The following is a 23,503-nucleotide window of genomic DNA, read 5'->3' as shown; positions in this document are numbered from 1 at the left end:
ACATTTTGGGAAGAAAAGCATTCATGGATACTTTCCACGTTTATCGCATTGAACCTTGAGAAGACGGCCGAGGTGGGGACTGCATTAACAATCTGCCATGCTGCTACTGTACCTTTACATAGAGCTATTAAGACTGTTTCTCCTGTTAATAAAATCCATGCATTCTTACATTCAGTTGCATAATGTCAAGGTAAGACTACACATATTTTATCCAACACTGTTATCAAGTGTCTAGAGGCGCATACACAGCCATAATCCTATGAATAACGATGACTGACTGACAGTTAAATTCCAGGATGGCAGCTGAGGTGACTAATCACTATAATCAATTCAATCATTCATGGGGCCACATGGAAATAAAGAACAAGTCTGGTTTGCATGTCATACTGTCTGTGTCGTGTTCAGAAAGGCTTTACAATTGCAAAAGCTCCACAACTGCAAATGTGTAATTTGACAGTGCCTTAGCATGTGACCTTAATATTTAAAAAATGCAATATTAAGTAAGCAGGGGGCAGCTTTAAGTGACCAGGGAGCAGTAAGTGGGGACAGTGCCATGCTCTGTGTACCTCAGTGCACTTGGTGGACTCGAACCTTAAACCTTCAAGACCCAAGTCCACGTCCTTAACCATCAAGCCACCACTGCCCCGAAAAAAAACTATCAAACTAAAAATAAAAAAAAAACAGAACGTTGCGTTCAAACTACTTCTTGTCCAAATTACGAAGTAAAATCCCCTCCTGTTTAAAACACTTCAGCGCTTTTATTGTGAAACGTCAATTAAATAATCGATTCAGGTAACTTGCAGCGCACACAATACACGCAAGTATTTTCTGATTTAGACTCCGCTGACAACATAACATTCACACCGTAACACGCTGCCTTGGAAAACTCTGAAAGACACTGCAAGCCGGCGGATTACTGTGTTTAAAATGTTTACCTCACATTTACCTGTACTCTCTGCTCACACACTGATTAATAACAGCTGCAGCAGCTGAAATATCATCCAATACATCATGCAACGTAGCAAATAAAAAAGCACTCACCCCGTGGATTGAACTCAGACCACTTCCAGAATCAACTACAAAAGCCTGAACGGTGGCAGGTGTCCTGAATACTTCATTAGGTGACACCTTGAAATGACTTCAGCAGGTGGCGTGGTAAAAAACAAACATATTTGAATGTATTTGTTTTTCCCCATTACCCATTGTGGTACTTTAAATAATCTTACTTGTCTTAAAGTTGTTTGTAGTAATCTAGAATGAGTAATCCAAAAAAAGTGGGAGTTGTCTGTGTGGAAAGTCACAATAAATGATCACCTTTTTTTTATTTTTTAAATACTATCCTGCTTTAACATTAATGGTTGCCTGACACAGTCTGTTCAACCCAGACTTACAGACGAAACATCTGACTAAGGATTTGTCTCTCTCTCTCTTTTTAATCATGTTGAAATTCAACACTGTGACAATCACATTCATGAATTCCATGTTGCTGCAGCACCTTCACAAACCTCCTAGTAGCATTCATTAATAATGGCCAGAGCAAAACCTCACGTTAAGGCCCGGTGTGTCAAAACCATGTTTTCAGAAGCCTGCTGTGAGAACACTATGACAAATCCCTTCATTGCGTCCCAACTAACATGAATCTCTTCAGTCATGTGTAAAATATTATAGCGGTAAATTTCATGGGCCGTCATGCAAACACTGCCAATCCAAGTGTGACAGAAAACTTGTCAGACAAACCGTCGCATATGTGAACCTGCCACTCCGAGGCTATCCTCCCCACTCTGCTGCAGACAGTGATGATATTTTTCTGATTTTAAGAAATATCACTTGAATAATGATGAACAATAATCACAGCAGTTATGTGTGTTCTGAAGGAAACACATACATTTGCATGTTTTGTCAGTGTAAAAGCTGAAGCTCTGGTTGGAGAGAGTGTGTGTGGCACTACAAAACCCTGCAAGCTGTACATCAAACAGTGCCGTGACGACACCGTCCTCGTCCCCCCATGCTGTGCTAAATCCTTAGGAAGGTTTAACGTGTTGTCAGCATGTGATAAGGAACGCAAACATTTGTACACCTCCTGAAATGTGCTTCTTCTTTCAGGGGTGAGTCACATGTACTGGAACAAATATGGCTAACATTTGATGTTTGCAACTATTATGTAATTTGAGGCACATTTAGTATATTCATCCATACTGTAAACTGAAGGCTAATTAAAATATTTTGCACAAATATTTATTACTTTTATCCTACCCATTGTTTCTGCTGTCCTGGATTTTGATATACTTTAAGAATCAACCACAAATGCAGACTAATAGGTTTTTTAATATAAATATAAAATGATAAACTGTGTCCCTTCTAAAAACAGCAAGATGAAAAGCAGCAACAGCAGTTTTTAGTAGTTGTTAAACCAGTGGTGCTGATTTTTGAAGCTGCTATACATGCTGACAGAACCAAAAAACCTACAGTGAAGGAAAGGAAAATAGCATTTCCCAGTCCACAAATAGCCAGCTACGTGTCCACAAATATGAGGTCCGTGGGCCGGATGTGGACGCGAGCCACTTTTGCCTTCACTGAGCGTGTTCTTCTATGGTCATGTAAATGTATTTTATTTGAAAGAAAACATCACAGCAAAGCAACCACTCTTCTCATTTCTGGAAAGAAAAGTCCACGATTACACATCGAATGAACCAGACAGTAAAAATAGGACAATTTTCATCCTTTTGAAAGTAAAAAGCAATTACATTAAAAAGTGGACTAATTTAGAAATGGCCTGGTTGTACCTTTATGCCTGCCTGCACAGCTTGCACATCCTCTTAGGCTGCACTGCCTGGCAGTTATTGTGATGACAGCAATTAAATACCGTGTGATTTGTGTGCCAGTGGTATTACGACTCATCCGCCTGTGTGTCCTGTGTTCGTGCGCTGACAGGAACAAGGTTTGATGAATACAGTGTCAGTGCACAAACTGCAGCTAAAAGCTCCACACATAAACCTGGCCTGTCCTCAATGGAGCAACCATGAGAGAGTGGGATAAACCACACAAGTGGTTAACATGACACAGAGATCTCAGGGGGCTAACATAATACACAGTGTTCACACAAGCTGAAAACAGACAATGAATACAAGCCCCGCTCCTCACCTCAGGATTTCATACTCAAATAGGCAATATGTGTTTATGACCACATGAAAGACTACAGCAACGACTGGGTTTCTCACTGTGTCACCAGAGACACGGCACCACTGTCCAAATTAGAGGCATTGTGCTACGTTTGTCAGAATTGCGTGTCTTCAGCGTTCTCCTAATCTTCCTGTGGCTCTCCTGCTGCCATGTCCAAACTGGCTGTTTAGGCTGTGTGTGTGTGTGTGTGTGTGTGTGTGTGTTAAAAACCTCTCAGGTTGAAGAGAACACACACGGTGTGTAACAAACAACAAAATCAGCCCCGGAGGTTACAGCACTTTATAAGGACTTTTAAAATAAAAGTTGAATATGACAGACAATAAAAGAAGGTCAGGAGCATGCATTTGTTTTAGGAATCAGAAACGATTCTTTACCAAGTCAGTAATAGTACAAGGTTGGTATCAAGTGACGTCTGTCGAACTGTCAGTCTGTAGACCTTTGACTTGTCAGCAAATGTGACCGGACTGGACAGTGAACTTCAAGTTTAAATGTTGTAAAGTAAAAAATACACTTACCTTGAGAGAAGGAAGAAATCAATCAGATGTATTGTAACGGTAGACGTGTGTGTGTGTGTGTGTCTGTGTGTGTGTGTGTGTATATGTGTCAGTGAGAAGTTGATGTTTGCAGCATGTCGTGATTCACACAGTAAGAAGACAAATCAGGGACTGTACGTCCATAGACTGTCTGTCTCAGTGACTTACCGGTTCAGATGAAGCTTCACAAGCTTCACTACGACATTGCATTTAGGAACACATACCATGTAAATGTGTGAAGTGAAAACAAATGCCAACATCACACGGTAAATGTCAAGGAGCCAAAAAGAGCAAACTAAACGTCGTCATCATGAACAATCGCACACTAATGTAATTAAAAAGTTATATGAGAGTGGGACACGTCGTTTTAAATGCAGTGGAGCAAGAACGGTGACATTTAGCTAATGGTTGTTAGAATGGTAAGTCTATAGTCGACTATTTAAATAGAAGGAAAGTTTTACCTGGCATGTTCAGCAGGGACCTTAGGAGCCACGTTTCCCCTCTCTGCCCTGAGGAGGAGAGTCAAATAGGAAAGATCAGAGGTCCACTTACCCAACAAGGAGAAGAGGAGAAGATCACACCCAGGATGGAAGTCCCACACACCCCCAACTCATAACTTTAACAAAGCAGTGGAGCCAACCTGCTGTGGTGTTTTGGCTTCAAAAGTAACTAACACTAAAAGTGTCGACCACACAGGTTTCTTCTGCTCCGAGTGTCCCATGCAGTTTGAACGGACAAAAAAGAAAATAGTGGGAAAAAGCCAGAGCGACACCTACCTTGAACTGCTTTTCATAAAAGTCAGGAAAATCATTTCAAAAGACAAATGCCAATGGGCTTATATACTTCATTAACCATGAGTAGATAATACCACAAACACCCATCTCATAGTATAAGACAGCAGTACCTTTACTTTTACCTATAACGGTTGATGAAATGTTCCATGAAGAAAGCAGAGTCCAGACAAAAAGAGGAGAAAAAGAGGAGAGGGTACACCGAGTCATGGTCAAGTTAGAGAAAGAAGCAGGAGTAAATAAAGGTGTGGTGAGAAAATGACAGAAGAGATGACGGCACAGAGGTGCGAAGAAGAACATTTCTTATTCTCCTGCTTGTTCTACTCATACACGGAAAATGGTAGGACGAAGCGAAAGTAAGAAAATGTTGAATTTCTTTAAGGCTCCAACGTGCACTATGAGGTGAGGATGGAGTTTTTAGTGTGATTGTTTTTTTGTTTGTTTTTTTGCTATGCACTCTGCCCTTATGATGTTAAAGCAAACCTCTACGCCTCACGCTCCCATTTGCTTGATGACATGATACTAAATCATAACACGGAGGGTTAGATGTGAATAATTCAAAAGTAAAGAAAATAAATATGGAAATGTATGAGGTGGTGACACAGCAGAGAGCAGGGGTTCTGCTAAATGAGCTTGAAAAATATGTAAAACAGAAAACGTCAGTGATGGAACGAACACCATCTAGGTCATTCATGGAGTCTGTATCTGAAGCTGGAGGCCTGAGAGCCTCGCACAGGAGACAGTCACACACACACACGCAGGCACGCACACACACACACACACACACACACTTTTTCAAAGACAAAAGGGATTGGGAAGGACAATGGAGGAAATGACGGGAGAAACGAACAGAGCTCATACCTTGGTCGCCCATCATCAGGTGTGCCGGACCTTAAAGGAAAACAAGAGCACAGTCAGCAGAGAACAAGGGATCATGGGAAGTCATGTGACACTGCCACACAGGCATCTCTTTCAGAGTAGATGTCTGTGAAACTTCTGCAGTGTATGAATCAGGGGAAGAGTGAGGCGGAGAGAGAGAGACAGAGGAGGATGAACAGACAGGGTGGACTTGATGAGCATCGAGTCGACCAGAGGTGGTTCCAATGCATCATCAACCAATCGCTGGACACTAAACAGATACTTGAATTCAGGGTCGGTCTGACATGAGACATCTTCCACCTTGCTCATCTTTCGTGAAAGTTACAATGTAAATGCAACCTCAGACTTTACCTAAACCTTCACCAGTCAAACATCAGTTACCAATGAGAATAAGGCAACATTTTCTTTAATAAAATCAACTCACTTGAAGAGTAATCTGATTTTCTTTGTTTTGTTTTAAGTAAGTTGCTGTCTTTAATAAAATGTGTATGTAATTTTAATCAGTTTAAGTTTAAATGTAAATTATTTTTTAATTTAAATTTGCATAATTTGCCAGAAGAAAAAAAGTATCTTAGTTTAAACCACTTAAACAACAGAAATTGTAAACATTCAAGTCCATAAAAGTTACACAGGTTTGATGGAGTACAGCTTCACTTGACTTAGTACAGCACAATTTATAGAATTCCAATCTCCGATGTCACACCGTGGGATTACAAAACCGTTTATTGTTGCAGTTTTGGGTGAACAAATAAATGTTGGCACTAAATCAAGAAAGTCGGAGCCAAGGAGTACCGAATACCTAGGATATATATTTATCAACAACTAAAATACATCATTTGAAATACTTTTTACTATTTCTTTAAATAACAATTCCACCAAACCTATTTTAAATCAACTTCTAGTAAGTCATTTATCAGGACAGTTTCTGCTTTATAAACAACAAAAGGTGACTTTTGAAGCATGTGGGTGAGAGCCACATTTGTTAGATTTATCTGGCCCACACAAATGCCAAACAAAGGCAACAGTAACCCAAACATTTTTCTGGTCCAATTAAAGTTCATTTTTCAAATGTAATATAACAAAATGTAATTTTGTTTTGTTCTTTAAATTCACAGCGATGTTTTGTAAAACCTTTTCTACCTGACATATGGCAATGCAGCTTTTGGCCCAGATCGAACAAATCTGGGCCACTGGCCAAAATAATAGTGTTCTGGCGTAAAAATATTTAATTATCTTTACAATTCAAACCTCACTGCCTCAATCACCTTTTCCCTTTAATTAAATTACAAACTGCAACTATAATAATAATAATATCAGGTATTTTTATGTGTTCTTGCTGTGACTTTCAAAGGATTTCTTATGGAAAAACAAATTATTAAACTTATTATTAGATCATTTTGGTAAAAATCTAAACCATGACCTGCCTTAATCAGTCACCTGTGGTTGTTTGCGGAGCATGTGTTATTTTAGCAGCAATGGAATCTAACAAGCAGTGTTTTTTTTTTGTTTTGTTTGTTTGTTTGTTTGTTTTACCCACCTTCTTGGTCGTCTTCTGGCAGCACGGACAGACAGAGAGAAAGAGAGGAAAACATTCATTAAGCAGCATGCAGACTGGTACAGGCCATTGCATGTTGTAACCATGCAAGACGTTAAACATCACATGCAAGTGACCTACTATAATCTAACCTAACCTTGGTCATACAACAACCTGGAATAAAGAGTTGGAATAAATGAGCCCCTATTTAAATATTTAGACCTAAAATATTAGATCTATTCAGTTTAAACTGATCTCTTTCAACTGCCTGATTCCTGAATGATTTAAGAGCCAGTATTGATCATTAGAGCTGATAAAATCAGATGAAAAACCACGTTTTAGACAGGATTATCTTCTCATGCCTTTGCCCCGTTTAATATTTTATTCACCTGACTTTTTTTCAGACAAGATGAACTGTAACTATTTTATCACAAATAATTTACTCCAGCATGCTCTGAGGAATCAATAAGCATGAATTGTTTTGTTTGTTTTTTATCCCCCTTTCCTTAAATGTAAAGCTGCTCTAGACCATGTGAGATAAAGTGCACTCAGTGAGAAAATACCCTCAATAAATAGAGCTGGTTGTGGTAAAGCAATGATTTTAGAACAGGTATTGGGATCTCATGTTACTGGAACTCTATTGAGGGGATTTGGTCGCAGAGGTGAAAGTAACGACTGGTGAGCTGGTCCTGGAAGGGCCAAAAGAGAATTCATACCAAATAAAGGTGTCCTAACATCAATTCTACTGCAATCAGAGTGAGAAACGTGTCGAGGAGAAAGTTGCCAGGTAAGAGGTTTCACTTTCCAAAAGGAGAACAATGAAAAAGAGTGCAGACGTGTAAGGTAATAGGAGAGGTAAACATCATGCTTCTGGTCAGGAAATAAATTGGTTTCACAACATGATGTGACTGGAAGCATGCAAGCCGAGCAGAATGAGGGTGTGGACGAGACAGCACAGATTTCCTACAAAAAGAGCAAAGCAATGTCAGTCAGCCATGCTGGTCCTCAGTAGCTAGTTTTTCTGGTTCATCAGTACTCAGTAGCTAGTTTTTCTGGTTCATCAGTTCTGGTTCATCAGTTCTTCAGATCTTTTTCTTTTGTTTTTGTTTTTTTTTTTTTTTTGTTAAAGAAATATGTGTCTAAATACACAAAGCTTTGGATTTAAAGAAAAAAAAATGTTCATAACATAAAAATCAGAAATTACACATGCAACGTTCAATAAAAACAGTCAGAAAAGAAAACAAACGATGTTTCTGCCTTTAAACCTAACCAAGCAGCCAGACAGGAAGCAGCATCTCAAATCCACTGCCACACATCCTACCTCTTCACCAGTGGTTTCTGGACCAGGTTCAAGTGATTGTTTTGAACCAACACTTACCATCGCCGTGGGTTTCCTTTCCAAACTCAGACATCATGCACAAAAGTCAAACCAAAAAGCGTCATTTTGTGAACAAATTACAATACAGTTAAATATGAGAGTTATATCTTAACACCTCAACATCAACACGGTCAATATTAGAACCGACTTTGTTCGGTGAGTCCGATCGTTAGAATTCAAGACACTGCAAGGACAATTTGTTCACAAAATGTACGTATTGCATGATCATGAGATGCACAATTGCAGCAAAAAGATTTATGACGATGCAGGCATGAAGCTGAGGTGCAATGTGGCCACAGAAATAAAACAGGAAAAGATTATGAACTCTTTAGTGATGTAGAGACTCCATTGACTTTGGCCTCAGTATAAATTACCAACGTATTATGTTTATATTTGGTTATTACCTGTACAAGAGAGTTCCTTCCTTTTATATGTATTAGGGATTGTTTCCAAAATACTAACAGGTTTAATGGGTAGGACTTTAACAATGTCTAAATTAACTACATTAATGATAAAAAAATACTGTTTGGTATAAGAGCTTTAACTATTTAAAATATATTAGGATTTATTCAATTGAAATGCACATTGGAGTTATTTCTGTAGATAGGATGGTATTTATCTTTAAACAATAACTTATTCCGTTACATGTAGAAAATAATTGATAAAGCTTTGACAAACTTTGAAGTTTCTTTTTATTATTATTATTTTAGGGGGGAGCATTTCAGGACTAGCTCTGTGCAACATTACTGTATTTGCTATATCACTTTCAATAAACGACTCCTGATCGAGCCCCACATCACAAACACCCACCAATATTCCTGTGCAATGTTTTTGAACAGAGTCTGAGACGTCTTGGAAAAAAAAAAACTTTAACTATTGTTGTTGTTGTACTTTATTTGTTGGTTTGGCAACCAGTCTGAGAAAATCAGACTGGTTACCAGAAAAATTCCAAATAAAAAGAAAAAAACAAGTGCTCCACACACTCACACACGCACACACACACACTGCCATGTTAACAATAGTATCCAGCTGGTTACATCCTAATCCAGAGCTATAAAACCAGTTAATCCTCTCCACAAAGTGAACCCACTGCTATTGTGCTGGTAACATCAGACCAGGATGCACTTAACTGACTATCAGGCAGACTGCATCTCTGATGGTCCCTACTGTTGATTACACTCTCTGTCTGTGGCTCATCTGAGTACCACTGCCACACATCCTACCTCTTCACCAGTGGTTTCTGGACCAGGTTCAAGTGATTGTTTTGAACCAACACTTACCATCGCCGTGGGTTTCCTTTCCAAACTCAGACATCATGCACAAAAGTCAAACCAAAAAGCGTCATTTTGTGAACAAATTACAATACAGTTAAATATGAGAGTTATATCTTAACACCTCAACATCAACACGGTCAATATTAGAACCGACTTTGTTCGGTGAGTCCGATCGTTAGAATTCAAGACACTGCAAGGACAATTTGTTCACAAAATGTACGTATTGCATGATCATGAGATGCACAATTGCAGCAAAAAGATTTATGACGATGCAGGCATGAAGCTGAGGTGCAATGTGGCCACAGAAATAAAACAGGAAAAGATTATGAACTCTTTAGTGATGTAGAGACTCCATTGACTTTGGCCTCAGTATAAATTACCAACGTATTATGTTTATATTTGGTTATTACCTGTACAAGAGAGTTCCTTCCTTTTATATGTATTAGGGATTGTTTCCAAAATACTAACAGGTTTAATGGGTAGGACTTTAACAATGTCTAAATTAACTACATTAATGATAAAAAAATACTGTTTGGTATAAGAGCTTTAACTATTTAAAATATATTAGGATTTATTCAATTGAAATGCACATTGGAGTTATTTCTGTAGATAGGATGGTATTTATCTTTAAACAATAACTTATTCCGTTACATGTAGAAAATAATTGATAAAGCTTTGACAAACTTTGAAGTTTCTTTTTATTATTATTATTTTAGGGGGGAGCATTTCAGGACTAGCTCTGTGCAACATTACTGTATTTGCTATATCACTTTCAATAAACGACTCCTGATCGATCCCCACATCACAAACACCCACCAATATTCCTGTGCAATGTTTTTGAACAGAGTCTGAGACGTCTTGGAAAAAAAAAAACTTTAACTATTGTTGTTGTTGTACTTTATTTGTTGGTTTGGCAACCAGTCTGAGAAAATCAGACTGGTTACCAGAAAAATTCCAAATAAAAAGAAAAAAACAAGTGCTCCACACACTCTCTCACACACACACACACACTGACATGTTAACAATAGTATCCAGCTGGTTACATCCTAATCCAGAGCTATAAAACCAGTTAATCCTCTCCACAAAGTGAACCCACTGCTATTGTGCTGGTAACATCAGACCAGGATGCACTTAACTGACTATCAGGCAGACTGCATCTCTGATGGTCCCTACTGTTGATTACACTCTCTGTCTGTGGCTCATCTGAGTAATTACATTACTGTTCAGGTTGAATGCTTGTCCCATGAAATCCCCCGTGTGCTAAAATAGAATAAAAATAAATGGAATAAAAAAATGTTTATTTTTATTTCTTCTCTTTGTCTCGGGTGTCACACAGAGACTTCTGACACCTGTCTGACTCAGTGCTAAGAAGTATGACTGATCCAAAGTGACAGTTAGTAGAAAGCCAAACAGCTATACTCAACACACTGTCCAGGCCACTTGACAAAATGTCATGGACTTGTCTCTGTCTGTCCTCCGGTGTGTCAGTGAGTGCAGGGAACAGTGGCTGATGCCACATTCCACAGAGTTCAGCCTGTCACATATCTGGACATGTTGTCCAGCAATAGGGGTAATTTATTTCAACCCTCACCATGCTGGACGTGTGGATGATGAGTTCTGTCAGGAGATGCCTTTTATCTTGATTTATTTTTAATTTTTTTGCGTTTATTAGCAATGCTGCAAATCAGATTCTTTGATTTTCTCTCTCTTTTGCTTTTAGGGATGAGACTAATAAAACCAGTGTTTCTTCATTCACTCTCATCAGTAACTGGAGCAAACTTTTATTTTATTTAGTCTTGACACAAAGACATTGATTACCGAACATTTCCAGCTTCAGGAACTGCAGTGATCTTTATTGAGAACTGTATTTTCTACCAAACATGTTCTCATAGAACAGAGGTACTAAAATTAAATTGAAAAACAATAATGTTATACAAATAATGTTAATATAAAAAGACTTGCTTCCCTTAAATCTTAGAACTGCTCCCATATTGCATGATTATTCATGTTTTGCAACAATACATGACAGTTCTTGTTCAGCTTTATTACTCAGCTTCTTTATTACAGTACATAGCTTAGTTTGCTTTAGCTTTAAAATGAGTTTCAACAAGCTGCATTGTTATAAGGATGTCAATGTTTTAAATAATTTTAATTAAACTACGGTAATGTTTCATATTATTAAATATTATGTAACTGAGACATCCCATTGAAAGCAGCTCAGCCACAAGCCTGGTGCAGTTTATCCTGCAGACGTTGCTTTTAAAAAAGTGGGTCAGCTGCTCTAAGATTCATCGTGGAATAGCTTAAACTCAGAGCCTTATCTGACTATGGAGTCATTGTGAATGTTCCTGCAGATATATAGTGTGTGTTAATGTATGTGAGTAAAAATGCTAAATGAATATTTAGTCATGTTATGATGCTTAATTGTGGTGCTTTAACTTTGAGCTATGACAGATCTGTAGCCACAGATCTTTTGTGAGAGTTTGGTATCTGGTTCATTTCCATGTTGATGAGTAAATGTGTTAAACTTGGCCTCAAAGCTGTAAACATGAAATGATATGCAATCCCACATTTAAAATAAAACACAATCTCCCTGGACAGAGTCCCACCAGTAGCTGGGTGAGAGCACGGGTTATTAATTTTCCTGTTCACCTTCAGACACACCCATGGATATGTATGAAGCAGCAGCAAGCCACCACAGTTTTCTAAAAATTGTTCCAAAACAGTTTTTTTTTATCCAAACACTGACATCACCTAACATCATGCACCACCAGCACTAGTTTCTTTTTACACCTATTGAGTACCGAATGTAACAAGGAGAATGTTTGTTTGTTTTTTTTTGCTTTACCTTAAACAGGAATGTCACATGCTTTAAACGGGTTTAAATAACATGGTGTGTTATATGAAGGATCATTGTAAACCTAGAGGGGACATGGGACTTAGGCAAGGAGAATGTTTGTTTTTTTTTTTTTGCTTTACCTTAAACAGGAATGTCACATGCTTTAAACGGGTTTAAATAACATGGTGTGTTATATGAAGGATCATTGTAAACCTAGAGGGGACATGGGACTTAGGGTGCTCTGTGTCGACACCATACAAGCACAAAACTTCAAGTTATTAAGATATTGAGAGGCAATTAATGTGTTGCTAGTCCTTTTAAACAACTGCAAAAAGGAAATAAAATGTAAAAACTGTGCTCAGACCCCGTCCACAGAAGCTGTAGGAGAAATTGTAAGAGGCTTGCAGTAAAGGTTAGAGCTACCAGAGATTGATTTCTTGTTAAGCTTCAATTTAGACCAAATCAACAGTAATGAATATAAGTGGGGGCTCATTTCTTAGCATTTCAGCTGAAAAAGCGGCGCATTTATCTTCCAGAGGAGTGTTAGTGATATCACATGGCTCACCATCTCACTTATCGTCCTCTCTGAGCATTAGAAAAAAGGGAGAGGAAAAGAGGAAACAGGGGTAAGAGTCCAGCCACTCTCATGGAAATGGATCGTCCGCACATCTGGGGCTGTTCTGCTCCATTTCTACTCACACCAGCTGAGACCACTGACATTGGACTGTTGTGAATGTGAGTGCCCAAGAACAACAACAGCGGTCAAAGGATTTGTCATTACACTGCACTACAAAGACTCTCCAATCAGATGTCACCTGATGTTTTGGAAGTTCAAGGCCAGTTGGGAAAAAGTAGAAGTAAAAATACCAGGTCTGACTTTAACCCTCAGGGAACTATAGGATAATATATCTCACTTTTTTTTAGGGAATAAATATACCAATAATTAAATCAGGTTGATTTTTGCACTCTGAGTTTCTCAGGGCAGATGGTGTGGGAACAGTAATATTCCTCTCCTGATATTTCAAACGACAAAACAGGATTTAGCGAGCAGATGTGCTCAAGAACTCTCCATTCTTTTGCACATCTTGAGGTGAAGGATGATCCAACATGATAATCAGAGAACAGATTATACAGTAATTCTAATAACCTTAATCCTGGGATTGACTATTTCTGAGATAGAATTAGAGATGTGTAGTTGAGAATGTACATTACAGGGCTGTCAAAGCAATGTTTCAGTAATATATACCAACGTTCAGCACCTATTCTGGCTAAATATACTCGAAAAAAAAAATGGAAAGAAAAAGCTCAGCAGTTGCTCATAGAAACTGCAGCCACAGCTTCCAATTAAATGTGACAAATCCACTTTTCACCTACAGTTAAAATAAAATTTAAAAAAACATACATGACTTATACTCGACTTTAGAGGTCAAACATGGGGAATGCTGGATGTAGAGCCAATTAAAAGATGACACGGGCTGCAGAAATATGGACATTAGATCCTTTTAAGATGAACACATACTCAAAATTAACTCTAACTACACTACAGTTTTCTATTGTTAATGCTGCAAAATATGTTGTAAAAAGGTCAAAAAATTGAAAAGCCTTTTGTTTTTGGATATTACACTCAATGATAGGAGTTGAATTCCCTGAAAGAGTTTAAAAAAAAGCAGACCAATAGCAGTAACAGCAAATCAAATCATAACATTGACATCAGATGACAGAGGTTACTGCTGGTTCCAGGTGTGAGCAAACAGAATTACTCTACTCCTAAGTGCCACTGACGCTCAGCCATGTTTATCCCTGTTGCTAGACAAATCCTCTTAAAGAAATAGTTTGGTGTCAAAGAATGTCACAAACAGCCTTTGACAGTGTGGGGGTGTGCGGGGTGTGTGGGGGTAGTTGTATTTAAACAAGGCAAAAATTCTCAAAGAAAATCCCTCTAATCTTTTGATTCCAATAGCCTGTGTCTGTGGACTCAGAGACAGCAGCGCTCTTCTAATCTGCTGTCTGTGTGAACGAGGCTGCGGTAAAAGCCTTGTCCACAGTGATGACACTGTGAGGTCGGAGGGTTGGGTTCCAATGACAAACATCTCTAAGAGCTCAAAATTAATATTTGATGCCTGCGCTCACAAAGCTCATAAAGCTCATAAATTTAAAACAGCAGTATTGAAAAGGTCCTTTTACGAGCTTATGGAAAAGTCTATTTACGAGCGTACGACATGTTTTTAGCATTAAAGAAATCAAGCCTTTGCCTAATTAGAGGAGTCAGTGAGTAGATGAGTGTTCCTACATCTATACTTGGTTGACCCTTCATTACCACACTATTAAACCTGCGCTATTTTTAAAACCCTTAAATGCATTTAAAATGGTAATTAATTAAATAAATTGACGTACAGTCAATATTTGTTGATTTATTTAGCTTATCTTAACCTAGCAACAGAAGCTAATCCCTCTATTTAAACTGGTCATTTACAATGTTTTTCTGTTCATAAATAAACTGTAATGTTTAATCTTTACATTCTATCTTTGTGGGTTTTTTAGCATCGTAATGTTTAATCTTTACATTCTATCTTGGGTTTTTTAGCATTTTAACATTAATTCATGAGAGGAAAAGTATTTGAACTGACCCCATCCAAACAAACATTTAAATTTACACACACACACACACATATATATAATATTATTTATTAAAAAGATATAACCTTCTCTTTGTTTTCAGGTTAGTGAGTGTCCACACCTGTCTTGTCATCATCTAAAGAAGAATGGACTGATGGTGAAGTGTTAAAATAGTTTAATGTACAAGTGTGTTGGTGAGAATATGTGCTGACAGTACATTTTGGTCTAGTTTTCATTTGCACCTAGCAATAAACACTCTCGTTACCATGGAATATATAAAGTTCTCAGGTCGTCACATTAAACATATTTACAGGCATAGATGTTGTATATGTCACATCTATGTATGGATCACACAGTGTGAAAGACTGTCCTCCGGAGTTTAGGTATTCTACCTTCATTATGACACTTCACACCTCCTTCTCCTCCTCCTCTTCCTCCTCCTCTGTACAACGAGAGGTGTTATAACAGATTGTGTGCTATGTTTGCCCTGATTCAACATGCTGTGGAAAATGAGCAAAAGATACATGCTAATGTGGCTATTTTCCTGTGATATAGAGGCACGCAGCTGTCGTCACCGTGGATGGTGATCATTTAAATGCAAACTTAAGATGTGGTGTAGCACGATTTGTTGAGGCACAAGTCATTATTGGCGCCTTTATGTGCCTCATGATGAGCAACATTTCAATAGTAAATCTATGTATTTATAGGGAATTCCTATATTTGCTCTTTTTTTTTTTTTTTTTTTGCTTTAGGGTAAAACATCAAATGGATTTCAGTTCAGTACATCTAACAAAAAGAGTTACATTGTTAAATACATAAATATATATATATATATATATAAAACAATGTATATATGTACATATGTGCATATATATGTATATATGTACATATGTGCATATGTACATATGTGCATATATATATATATATATATATATATCAGGGTTAGATCAGGGTTAGAGTATGGATTAAAGATATTACAGAATAATTAGACTGCTATGGTCAGAAGCCAAAGGATGCCTTATGTTTGTTAGAAGCTACAGTACGTTTAAAGTACTGTAACACATGTTTTGTGTGATTGTATTTGCTACAGTACCTACTAAACAGAATTCATAGCACTGTTACTGTACTAGTAAAAAACTTTATAGACACCAAAACCTGGTTCTAATGACGCAGAACCACATTTCTAAGTGAAGGAGAAAATATGAATTAAAGGATAAAAAAGGGGGGGGTAAGGCTTTAACTGCTAATGGTTAGCGTTAATCTGGTGACACACAACTTTCTAAAATACTGGTCCCAGAAAAGAAGAAGACCACATTGATTTTGGCTGACTCAACACATCACAGCTAGGGTGGGATTCAAACCTGTGATCTTCTTACCACTGAGCCCAAGCTTTGTAATTCCATTTACATGTAACTACTGCACAACGATGATCAAATCAACTGCACACAAGTCAAACCCTCAGTTTAAAAGCTTAACAAACAGATACTACACAGTGGCAGTGATGAGGTCACAGTACCTGCAACCATACGGAGAAATTCAAATTTAAATGATTTACACTTGCAGATTTGAGTTTTTACACCATAGCACTAACAGAGTTCTTTGCAAACTATCTATGCGAAGTGTCCCCAACTTATGCAGACCATTGTTAACAAGGAACTGTGAGTAAAATTAAGAAGAAGATCTCTCATAATGCTCATAAAATTCAATGAAAGAATAGCTGCCTAGTCTGTGTGTGCTTGAAACGATTTAAAGAGGAATTTGTATTAAAAATAGAAAAATGCAATTAAGTGTATCCTACATTGTGTCTGTGTTGGGAAAATTTGTGTGGGAAACTCATTCATCCATGACCTGCTTCTAAAACAACCTTCAGAAGTTGGCATGTTTTAAAATATTTTTTTTTAAAAAGAACTCCTACTACCAGGTGTTTCATTATCGTGAATGTCACGAGATGGGAAAAGTTGTCTGCCACTCCATCTAACAGGGACATAAAATCCATTCTAGTCAAATGAGAGTTTTGAATAATGTTGCACAACATTTCACAGAGGAGCACAGAGGAGATGATGTAAACATCATTTCTAGGTCCATCTTAACAGAAAATCAAAATGAGAACGTTATTGTGGGGGAAAAATGTGAAAGAAATTGCAATATCTTTCAGCGGGTGAAAAAAAAAAAGGATTTGATATGGTGTTGTTTTTTGTTTTTTTTTACTTGTCCCAAACCTTTTTATGATTCTGACAAATGAAATAGCAGCATTTTTTTCAGCTTTTCAGGCTGGAAACAACAACTCACAAACGTGGGCTGGAAAGAGAAAATGTATCTGTTCTGGCTGGAAAAACACAATTAGTGGATGCTTTGATTGGAGAAAAATGGCAGGTGTTGGTTCACTTTCAGAAGGAGGATTTAATTGTTACCTTGCTATTTTGCGTGCTATTTTATACTAGTTGCTATAGAGTGAATGCATTTTTTAAGGCTTCACCTTTAAGACAGAAATATTAAAAACTATTACTTTATAGAATAGAACAAGGATAAAAGTGAAATATTTGAAATTACACTTTTACTGTGTATTTTTCACATACTTCACTCTAAACCCTATAAAGAAATGATGTTTTAAATAAATATTGATGCCTTGACAAAAACAACAACTATCAACGATGACACTACATTCAACAGAAAACTAATGAGAATCTTGGATTTTTTTTTTTTAGTTGTATCACTGTGGCAGCCATGATTGATGACAACGGGTTTGTTGCTTTACTGTAACTCAGTGTCTGTTTGTTCGCTTTGACTAATGCCATGGAAGCCAAGGCTGGTGAACACTGTGAAGCCTTTCAGTCCCACACTGTGCTGTTGAGACTGTATGGGGCGACAGCAGCACACAGCTGCACTGATTGATTGTTTGTTTGTCTTTCAGTCGTCTGTTAGCGTTAACCAGCAGTTCACACTTCATGAGATGATTTGCTATCAAGTAATAAGTCATTTTTTAATTGCGGTATCTTAAATTTTGTAGATGAAGTTCTTCAATTTTCAAAACTGGAATTTGCTGAAGCTGTGGAACATAAGGAGGACAGTGTGATTTTTAACACTTTACACAGTTTAAAGTATCTAAAAAATGACCAGGTAGGCTCTTATGTATTCCACCCATGCCAAATCCAAACAGGTGCTTTGCACTCAAAAATAGTCAAATGTTGGCCTTTAAAAAGGGCAGGTCACCAGTGTGAATAGAGTACTCTGTCAGTTTTTGTAACAAGACCAAAAAACAAGCTGAAACCGTAGCAAATCATTGTGGCAACCTATTTAATAATAAAAAAAAAACAGTCTGTGGTTTTTAAATGCATTTTGAAAGGTCAAGTGAGGGAGCAATAATTGCATTTGTGAAGAGTATGAATATATTTAATAACACTTTTAAGCTGGTTTTATTCTGGTTGATCTGATGCATTATGGTAATAAAGTGCAAGATAAAAAAAAGCTCACTTGTCTGCAGGAGAAATATAACAAATGTCACAACATGGCTCTGTAGTGAAACAAATGCAACAATTATCCATTTAATCTGTGCATGAGAAGGGATAAAGATTGAACCTGTTCTGAGTCATGAAATATGAACACAGCCACTCCACGTAGCTTTCAGCTGGGTTTTCTAATCAATGACTAATGGCAATCTAATGACACTCACTTTCAACACTGGACCAATAATGGTGTTATATAAACCTATTTGACATTTCCTTAATTAATGTGAAGAGTTTCTTTACTGGGTGGCAGTGAGCTAAAATAAACTCTAAGAATTATTCATCTGCATCTCAAAGAAAGGAGGAAAAAGAGAAGAAAAAACAAACGAACACCATCATTCACACCCTCCCCCCTTCAGTCTGACCAACAAACTCCTTCCTCCCTGTCACAGCAGTGAGCTGCAACCTGCGCAAAGATGTGCACTGAATACCCTGAATACTGATATGGTTTCATGCAGGCAACAGCGAGGATATGAAAAACAGTGATATCACAATCACAAAGACAGACTACAACCCAGTCTTTTTTTCTTCTGCTACCTCAAAGAACTCCGTGTTCTCTTTGTGCACTCCCTACGTGTGTATCTATTTATTCTCTTTATTAATATTTGATCAAATTATTAAAACATTTCTGCTCTTAGCCTTAAAAGAACCCCTATCCAAGTCTCTGTTTTACTTTATTGTACTGGAAAAAATGGTTCTAGATTGTTTTATATTTTATGTTTAATTATAAATAATTACATGAAAAGAACATTTTTTGATGATGACAGATCAGCTCAGGTACATGTGTTTCTTTTTTGTTTGTTTTTTTACCCTTAAACACACGTGGGACGTAAGATCGTTCATGTTTACTCCGACTGTCTTTAAGTTGATTACACACTCTTTTTGCTTTTAAGTCATTGGAGATGTTTCATAGGTCAACCAATCCCCATTGACCTGCATGATAAGGAAGGAAGACACCTCTGGGGCTGCAGAACACCTGCATGTTTTACTAATGAGGCCTTGCAGGAGAGTCACTCGTTAAAAACAACTGTATTGGAGATCAATGGCACACTACGTATGACTAACATTAACGTATGGCCTCACCTACATCCAAAAGTGACTTTTTATACATTTAGTTGTTTAAACACAGAAATTTAATTTGAGCAACATCACTTCCTGTCGTCTGATAAAGTGGTTGTTTTTTCTAAACTCAATCCGGGTGTCTTACCTTCACTGCAGTTCTTTCCTTGGAAACCCGTCTGGGAGCAGTCACAAGTCGGTTGGTTGTCGATTAAACTGCAGACTCCTCCATTCAGGCACATGTTGGCCATACCGCAGAGGTCCTTTAAGACCCCTTCACTCTCGATCATTACAGGCTCCGTGTTGTTGACCTTTATGTCCGTTATCCATCCAGTGAACGGCAACTGATCCTTAACAACAGCAGATGTCAGTCGAAGAGCCACGGATCGTAACTCCGGCGGTATTCCACCAACAAACAGAGGGGTGAAAACAGTCATATCCCGTCTTTTTGACTTCACCTCCACCCACTTTATCTCATTGTCCACAATTAGGGTTGTGTTCTTGAAGTTTCTCCTTATTTTGACTGCGTGCCACTGGCTGTCGTTGACCGCCGTGTCTGACAGGACTGTCGCAGGCTCGGCACAGAAGATGGAGAATCGAAGACTGAGTTTACCATTCAGTATGAGAAGTTCTAAAAAGTCACAGAACCCCTCATCATCGAAGTACACCAGCAGTCCGTGGGAACTTTTCGTTTTCATATTGAAGCCCATTTCACTTTCGCAACATGCATTCCACACTGGAAATCTAGCCCACTGACCCTCGGCTCCTGTGAACTCTAAAGACGTGCCTATTTCTACAGAGCAACACAATAACAGCCCAACCCATAAAATATGGGCACCACGTGGCTTTGGTAAAACCATCATGTGATCAAGAATTCTGTGTATATAAATGGGAATCCTCAGGCCAAGTTTACTTGTAGGAGCCTTTGCTTAAGCAGCAAACACAGTGGAGAGACAGTGAGAGGGCAAACTGGTTTACAACTGACTGTCCACAGGCATAAACATGTGTAAACTGATGCATTTTAAGACAAAAGGGTTATATGGTGTAATATATTTGCATAGTAATGGGTTTGGCCAACATTTATTCCCCCAATTAAATACCATAAACTTCTGTACAGGCCACTGGGAAAACCTCTCACTGTTTATGCCAAAATGGTTTAAATATTTTAAGGGTCCTTGAAGCCATGGCTATTTACAGCAGAGAGAGACAAGGACTCAAATAGCTATCAGGCACACTTGCTCTAATTTGTGTAATTATGAAACAGTTCCTTCTGGTGCCTGTTAGAGTGCACGGAATTTCACATAAGATGAAATGGCAGCTCTAATCTTCACACTCCTGCCAACATTCTTCAGGAAGACTTGCTCGGGGCTTTTCACCCTGCATCCTCAGAGGCAATAAAAAAGACATATGGAGCCTGACTGATGATAAGCTCAGCAAAAGATGCTTTCTGTCTGTAAAAGCAGTCCTCTCTCCCAAAGCTCTCTCTCTCTTTCGTTCTATCGCTGCAAAAGAAAAACAAACACAGTATCAGCATGTTTGCCATACCCACGTCCACATCCACCCCTGGTCAAAGCCCTAATCAGGGGTACAAGTCAGTGCCATGTTTAAGGCAAAGGCAGCAATCAAGCACTTACATCAGGAGGAGGCGTAATAACAGTGATAACAGCAGGGCAGTGTTATTAGAATAATACAGAGGGGATTTCTAGAAGCAAAATGCTTCGTACATGCATTATACATTTTCAGAAGAACTGCATGTGTGCAGAATACACTGGCTCTGCACGCACATCCTGAAAAATGTAACAAAATGCACACACTGAATGGAAGGAGAGAAAATAACAACAACAACTGGATTTTATCCAAACATTCATCACACTCTGGAATGATTAGGGATTGATTATAGATTTTTTTTTTAAATGACAAAATCCAGCAGATTATTCCAGTCACTTCAAATAAATACGGCAGTTATTTAAATTATTTTATCGTTATGGCCATCACTTCGGCTCAGATGGGAACTTCTGCAGCCGTGCTCATGACCATTATAAGCAGGATTCCGATACAGGAGTCTATTCAGCAGCCTGCCCTCTATCGAAGTCCCGACACGGGCGAAAGTGCGTCATTTGATCACAGTGGTTGGTTTGTGTAAGACGAACCAGTCTGTCTGCCACTGGCTCTCAGACCCCCGAATGTGCTCCTCGTATTCCCCATCATTACAGGTCATTACGATTCTACCTCCACGAGACCAGGTCGGCTCATTCTCACACACTGATCCCTTCAGGAATATGGGGAATAAATAAATATATAAATAAATCCAACAACCTGAATCAAAACAACCGCAATTACTTTACACCTTTAAAAAAGCAAAATGCGACCTCTCTCTGAGCTTTTTGCTGTTTTCAGACTGAAATGTGTGCATTAAAGCTAGAATTCTTTTCGGATTGAAGCGATGGAACTGAGACAGCAGCTCCATCCTCTCCACCAGCCCCTCATCCGTAATATGCTCCATACCTTAATATCTCTCCCTGGATGACAGCTGTATAAAGGGCGCAGTATTTTAATTTTTTTTTTTTGTTTTACACATCTTCTTACTGCGGACAGCTGGAACTATGGATAAGTAAATAATGATAAAACCAAACATATAGAGGCATTTGCGTGAGTATCTCCACTTCTATGGGACCCTAAATAGTTGTGTTCAGAATGAGAACATGACCGCGTTCTTGTGTCTTTTGGTGGCGCGTGAATTAGATTCCGATTTTCTCACTGGAAGCATTTATTTAATACAAATCTGGCATTTAGAGAATCGCAGCCTCGCAGCGAGAGGAGAAACAAAAGCAGAGAAAATGCTTTACTTTTACTCCAACTACAAATAAAATTCACATTTTCTAAGTGCAGGAAAAAGGAGGAAAATTACCTTTAATACTTTAGTACGTCTTTAGAGTTTCATCCCGGTCACAAAGCAGTTAGAAAAGGGAATAAAGATAAAACCGCTGGCAGGTGGAGCGCGCTGAAAATCCAGTGATATTCGCGGAGGAACGGTGCAATCTGGTTTCCCTGTTGAGCTTATCCAGCGACTGTCAGGAGCCTCAGACAGAGCAGATCACGTGGCCCTGTGTGATGTCTACCGGGGAGGGGCTGAATGCAGCACCTTGGACAGTTCCTCTGCCTGAACGAACATCCATCCTCGGACATTTATGGCCAGAGCAACTTTGGAGATAAGGCTTGTAAAACTGCCGTGGCTGATTAAATGAATGCACTTTAGACAATGAACAGTGGGAAGTGGCCAAAAATGGTTAGTACAACCTGGGGTGGTAGGCAGTGACTTTAGAGGGAAACAACAGCTACAGATCCTGGTAGTTTACAATAAAGGTGCATAGAGTCAAAATGTGTCAAGACAGATGTTAAAAGTCGAAGAGATGTCCGATTTCACTTAAACATTATAGTTAAAACCTCTCAGATGTCTTTGACAGCTTTGAAAAGTTTTACTTACTTATTTTATCATTATCATGTCAAACATTAAGTGTTTTGTTTTGTCTGGTGCTCAACCCTGTTAGAGCAAACATCAACATTAAAACAAACTTAAATGGAAACATGTCACAATAAATCTCTCATTTAAAGATTTTTTTTCAAAATCTGAAAGAACATTTCAATGCTTTGATGGGAAGGCAAGGCAAGGCAAGGCAAAAAAGAAAAAAAGGTTATTTATTTTCATCTGGCAATTTTTCCTTGCCATCACGGCAACACTGATGTAGACGTTTTACTGTCAATAACCTATACATAAAAAATACAGTGAAATATTATAGAGTATTTTCTTAACTCATGCAATCACCAATAAAACAATCACGCAGCCATTATGGCTGAACTTCTCGTCACACCGTGCAGTTACTTCATTTGTTATGAGCTCATACTGTGCCTGTTGTGTT

At 38.2% G+C, this 23,503-nt stretch overlaps 1 protein-coding gene across 14 annotated transcripts in view; it reads right to left on the bottom strand.

Moving 5' to 3' along the window:
* The window catches only part of LOC103387282 (neurexin-1a), a 285,061-nt gene that overhangs the window by 180,024 nt on the left and 81,534 nt on the right, over window positions 1-23,503 (bottom strand). For 6 of the 14 annotated variants that reach the window (XM_025060588.1, XM_025060596.1, XM_025060587.1 and 3 more), the window contains exons 2-5: window positions 19,735-21,088; window positions 6,921-6,935; window positions 5,366-5,395; window positions 4,175-4,222 (exon numbers count right to left, since the gene is read on the bottom strand). In XM_025060588.1, the coding sequence (XP_024916356.1) occupies window positions 4,175-4,222; window positions 5,366-5,395; window positions 6,921-6,935; window positions 19,735-20,449 (808 nt within the window). In that variant the 5' untranslated portion in view covers window positions 20,450-21,088. Of the gene's footprint in view, window positions 1-1,041; window positions 1,122-4,174; window positions 4,223-5,365; window positions 5,396-6,920; window positions 6,936-19,734; window positions 21,089-22,494; window positions 23,070-23,503 lie in introns of those variants that run through there. The other 8 variants (XM_025060592.1, XM_025060591.1, XM_025060594.1 and 5 more) reach the window with 4 other exon arrangements.

The sequence above is a fragment of the Cynoglossus semilaevis genome, chromosome 12, assembly GCF_000523025.1.
Source record: "Cynoglossus semilaevis isolate Cse_v1.0 chromosome 12, Cse_v1.0, whole genome shotgun sequence".
In the NCBI taxonomy this organism is placed as follows: Eukaryota; Metazoa; Chordata; class Actinopteri; order Pleuronectiformes; family Cynoglossidae; genus Cynoglossus; species Cynoglossus semilaevis.
The sequence above is the reverse complement of the archived record's forward strand: the minus strand, read 5'-3'. Positions and strand labels throughout refer to the sequence as shown.